At 45.6% G+C, this 5,067-nt stretch overlaps 1 protein-coding gene across 1 annotated transcript in view; it reads left to right on the top strand.

Moving 5' to 3' along the window:
- The window catches only part of mis18a (MIS18 kinetochore protein A), a 32,143-nt gene that overhangs the window by 12,141 nt on the left and 14,935 nt on the right, over window positions 1-5,067 (top strand). Inside the window, exons 2-4 of the mRNA XM_024140803.2 lie at window positions 187-256; window positions 3,270-3,392; window positions 3,875-3,977. Of these exons, the coding sequence (XP_023996571.1) occupies window positions 187-256; window positions 3,270-3,392; window positions 3,875-3,977 (296 nt within the window). The remainder of the gene's footprint in view (window positions 1-186; window positions 257-3,269; window positions 3,393-3,874; window positions 3,978-5,067) is intronic.

Here is a 5,067-nt window from a genome sequence, read left to right as displayed (position 1 = left end):
TCTAAGGACAAGACACTATGTCTAAGGACAAGACACTATGTCTAAGGACAAGACACTATGTCTAAGGACAAGACACTATGTCTAAGGACAAGACAGATTGATTTCCAAGCACTTAGCTACCTAATTAGATAATGTTCCCCAATTTCCCAAAGAGACTGAACAATTCCCTCTGTGTTTTTTTTGCAGGTGTCAGTGACAATGTTTTGATTGGCAAAGAAACTCACGTCTCCGGTACCTGTAAGAAGGATCTAGGCTGGTAAGTCAGACAGCGTATGTCTAGCTGCTAATAACCTCTGCCAAATTCCTCAATGTTTACCTTCATCGTCATAGACAGAATGTTCTTATTAAATCGATTCTATATTAACCCAGAAGTAAAATCTGGTGTAATTTGCTCAGCTGTGTGATTAACTTCTGTGTTCATACGTGTTAGAAAGGGAGTCTCCACCCTCGCGAAAGGAAACTCTCAACCAAAGCCCTTCGCCCTTCCAATCCATGTGGGCGCACGCCAAGCACTCGAGGAAACTCAGTTTTCCCAATCCCGATACGTGCAAATAACCAGTGATAAAAAGAAAAAAACGGAACTAATGCTGCACGTTATCTCACACATTCCATTCAGTCCCTGCAGATTCTTCGGTCTACATGCAGATTCTGCCCACATGAGTTTACTATTCATCCAATGATGTCATGTGATACACGCAAAAAGAGAAGTACTCAATCTGTACTCAAAGTAATGTTACAAAAATGTATTTAACTCAATTTTAATTAAAAGTAGCCCTCCCAAAAATGACTGAAGAGAAGGTATGCTAGGGAAAAGTACTAGCTGTGTCACATTGTGATGGACTATAGGGTTAGAATGGTGGAACCAGGTCCCGTGGGGGTTAGAATGGTGGAACCCAGCCCCGTGGGGGTTAGAATGGTGGAACCCGGTCCCGCGGGGGTTAGAATGGTGGAACCCGGTCCCGTGGGGTTAGACACTAGTTCCTTGCCAGCTACAGTACTATACTAGGCTACCGACTGCTCCGTGGGGAAATTCCCCCTCAGTATCCTCAACCCCTCCTAACCTGAACCATTAATGGGAGGAAACATATAACTGGCCCAAGATCAGTGTCAAGGACCAACTTCCACCTAAACCCTGGATATATTCATTAGGCGCACACCATTTACTCTTAACGCTCTGCAGCTTGACCTTAAAGTTGAGTTCTGTTAATAAGGCTAGGCGTCCCCCTGGCGGGACACCTTCCCCCTGGCGGGACACCTTCCCCCTGGCGGGACACCTTCCCCCCTGGCGGGACACCTTCCCCCCTGGCGGGACACCGGCGGGACACCTGCCCCCTTTCCCCCCTGGCGGGACACCTTCCCCCCTGGCGGGACACCTTCCCCCCTGGCGGGACACCTTCCGGTGAAATAATCATAAAAATTATGGATATTAAACATGTAGTTACATACAAGTGTCTTATATCGGTTGAAAGCTTAAATTCTTGTTAATCTAACTGCACTGTCTGATTTACAGTAGCTATTACAGCGAAAGCATGCCATGCGATTGTTTGAGGACGGCGCCCTTTAACTTTGTCAAAATAAGTTTCTATTTACTCCTCAGATACCCTAAAATGTAATGAAACTATAATATTTCTTACGGAAAGAAATATGTTCAATATGAAACCGATTTTAGCAAGTGCGTCCGGTTTTCATAGTGCGCGCAAACACAAATATCCAAGTCTTTGTCCCTGTACTAAAAGTGATATTTCTTATTAGTTTTGGAAGTTACAAGCCTGAAACCTTGAACATAGACTGCTGACACCCTGTGGAAGCCATAGGAATTGCATCCTGGAAGCTAATTTCCATTATACCCTTATACTTGCCATTGTAAGATCATGGTCTCTCTCAACAACAAAAAAATTAGTTGGTTTTTCTTTTGGATTTTCTCCTACCGTATATATTGTGTTATATTCTCCTACATTATTTTAACATTTCCACAAACTTCAAAGTGTTTTCTTTCCAATGGTACCAATTATATGCATATCCTGGCTTCTGGGCCTGAGTTACAGGCAGTTTACTTTGGGCACGTCATTCAGGCGGAAATTGAGAAAAAAAGGGGCCTAGCCCTAAGACGTTTTAGGTTCTTTAAACGCCCACACCAGCTGAAAGACGATGCCCAGAGCTTACCCGTAATGTTGAACAACGATTTAAGTCAAGTCATCGTTTTTGTCAAAGTAGGACATATTGCGGTGATGCCACCGTGAAATTTGAGGCATTATCAAGTACTTGTGAATGAGAGACTGATGACGTGTGTACAGCCTGCGCAAAAAAACTAAGCAGAGCTCATGCCTTTTTTATAGCGACTTTTTTCTAATCATCATTAGTCTCACAATGTATTAAACATCAAAACATTTAACCCAACGTTTGTAGAACAGAAGTTACATTAACTCTAAACAGATGAGTAACTATTTATTTGTTAACCGCTCAACACATTTCTGTTAAATTGTGTTCTTCATACTATAAAATAATACCACGGCATTCTAAGCCAATCTTGTCTGCTAAATGAACTAGTGCAGCCCCACAGCCATATGGCATAGCCACATCAGGACCTAACATAAGGACAACTCAGAGGATGCTATTCTGTTCTTCTGAAATATACTACGTTTTCTTCCTATCATGTTTCTTTAGACCTGTCTAAAATAAATACTGGATTTATTGTGAAGGTGTGGACTATATTACATCGATTTAGTAGACCTTTTAAAATGTAGATGTTCCACAGGTCTGCATCAGTGGCCTGTGGGCTGTGGAAGACAGGAAATGCTAAATGTGTTTATGTTAATTAACGGTCAATTGCCCGAGGGACCAACTGATTTGCTTGACAATCACCGGCTGATGAAATTTCGTGACCACAGCCCTGCCCCTACCTACTGACCATTCTGTTATTCCTCCTGTTACAGCCTGGTAGTCCACCTGACCTGTTGTTATTCCCCCTGTTACAGCCTGATAGTCCACCTGACCTGTTGTTATTCCCCCTGTTACAGCCTGATTACGTCCACTGACCATTGTTATTCCCCTGTTACAGCCTGATAGTCCACCTGACCTGTTGTTATTCCCCCTGTTACAGCCTGATAGTCCACCTGACCTGTTGTTATATTCCCCTGTTACAGCCTGATAGTCACCTGACCTGTTGTTATTTCCCCTTGTTACAGCCTGATAGTCCACCTGACCTGTTGTTATTCCCCCTGTTACAGCCTGATAGTCCACCTGACCTGTTGTTATTCCCCCTGTTACAGCCTGGTAGTCCACCTGACCTGTATTGGCTGCAGCTCTCTGCTAGGCATGGTCTACATCTCTACACCCAGGAAACTGGACTACATCAGATCCCTGTTCTGCCTCAATGTGGCTGCCATAGAGAGGTGAGCCATGTAGCGATATGGGGGCAGTCTGAGCAGGACTTGAACCGGTGACTGAAATAGTCGTAGTACTAATTGTGGGGGAATTTTAAAATAAACAGTTAAATATTAGTGTTTTTTTACATTTATGCAGCACCGCTTGCCCTGTTTTCATGGCAACGGGCCACAAATCTTGCTGCTGTGATTGGTATTTCACCTAACAGAAATGAGAGTTTATCAATGTTTTTTAAATTTGTTTTCAAATTATTTGAATTTGAATCTATCTAGTATGGTCTCTCTCACACCAACACCATCACACAGCATCTCTGACACCCTATGCCAAATCAAATCTCTCACACAGCATCAAGATGCCAAATCATGTTGCTAGTAGTAACAGCCTTGCTAAAATATTTTAGGATGATTACCAGACAATAGTTTGTCTTTTCTGTTGCCTTTTTACATTTTTTGGGGGATTGATCTAAAAAATCATTCTGTGGTCCGTGCAGCTATGTCCTGGGGTCTTCCAGTCAGCAGGTGGCAGCAGTGAGCCCCAAGCTGCAGCCGGTCACTCTGGAGTACAGACAGGCTGTAGAGCGACAACTGGATGAGGTAACCCGAACACTCCTTTAACTGTTATGCTTCCCAATTGGCACCCTATTCCCTATTTAGTGCACTACTGTTGATCAGGGCTCGATCATGTATGTTTGATGAAGGTATTACTTGCAATGATCTCATGGGAGTAGATTGGTTAAGACACGCCCACGTCAAACCACGCCTCTCAAAACACCCGCCCACGTCAAACCACGCCTCTCAAAACACCCGCCCACGTCAAACCACGCCTCTCAACACCCGCCCACGTCAATGTGATGATTTAAATCACATTGCCATAGACTTTTTATGAGACCTCATCAGTGATCCTTGCATAGAGCCATGCTGTCTTGCATTCATTACAAGTCCCAGGAGACCAAATCACCTAACGGTAGATAAAACATCAATAATCCTTCTCATCTAGTCTCCCTCCCTTCTCTTCTTTCTCTCTTCCTCCTCCCTTCTCCCCCTTCCTCCTCCCCCTCCCTCCCTTCTCTCTTCCTCTCTACCTCCTCTCTGTCTCCTCTTTCTTCCTCCTCCTCTCTCCTCTCTTCTCCCTCCCACCTCCCTCCTTCTCTCTTCCTCTCCTCCTCCTCCTCCTGTCTCCTCTCTTCCTCCCTCCCTTCTCTCTCTTTCCTCCCGCCCCCCCCCTCCTCTCCTTCCCTCCCCTCCTCATTGTCTCAGTCTTCCCCTCCCTCCTTCTCTCTCTCCCCTCCCTCCCCTCCCTCCCTTCTCTCTTCTTCTCCTCCTCCTCCTCTGTCTCCTCTCCTTCCTTCCCTCCCTTCTCTCCTCTCGTTCCTCCCTCCCCTCCCTCCCTTCTCTCCTCTCTTCCTCACTCCCGTTCTCCTTCCTCTCCTCCCTCCCATTCTCTCCCTCTCTGTCTACCTCCCTTCGCTCCTCTCGTCCTCTCCCCTGCCCTCCCTTAAATCTCCTTCCGTTCCTCAATCCTTCTCTCTTCCTCTCCTCCCTCCCTTTCTCTCGCTCTCTTCCTCACTGCTATTCCTTCTCTCCTCTCCTCACTCCTCCTCTCCTCCCCCCTTCTCTCCTCCCTCCTATCCTCTCTCCTCTGTCCCCACTGCACTCCTCCCCTCCCTCCCTTCTCTCCTCTCTT

The sequence above is a fragment of the Salvelinus sp. IW2-2015 genome, unplaced genomic scaffold (assembly GCF_002910315.2).
Source record: "Salvelinus sp. IW2-2015 unplaced genomic scaffold, ASM291031v2 Un_scaffold2284, whole genome shotgun sequence".
Classification (NCBI taxonomy): domain Eukaryota; kingdom Metazoa; phylum Chordata; class Actinopteri; order Salmoniformes; family Salmonidae; genus Salvelinus; species Salvelinus sp. IW2-2015.
Note: the sequence above shows the minus strand (reverse complement) of the source record. Positions and strands in the feature narration are given on the sequence as shown.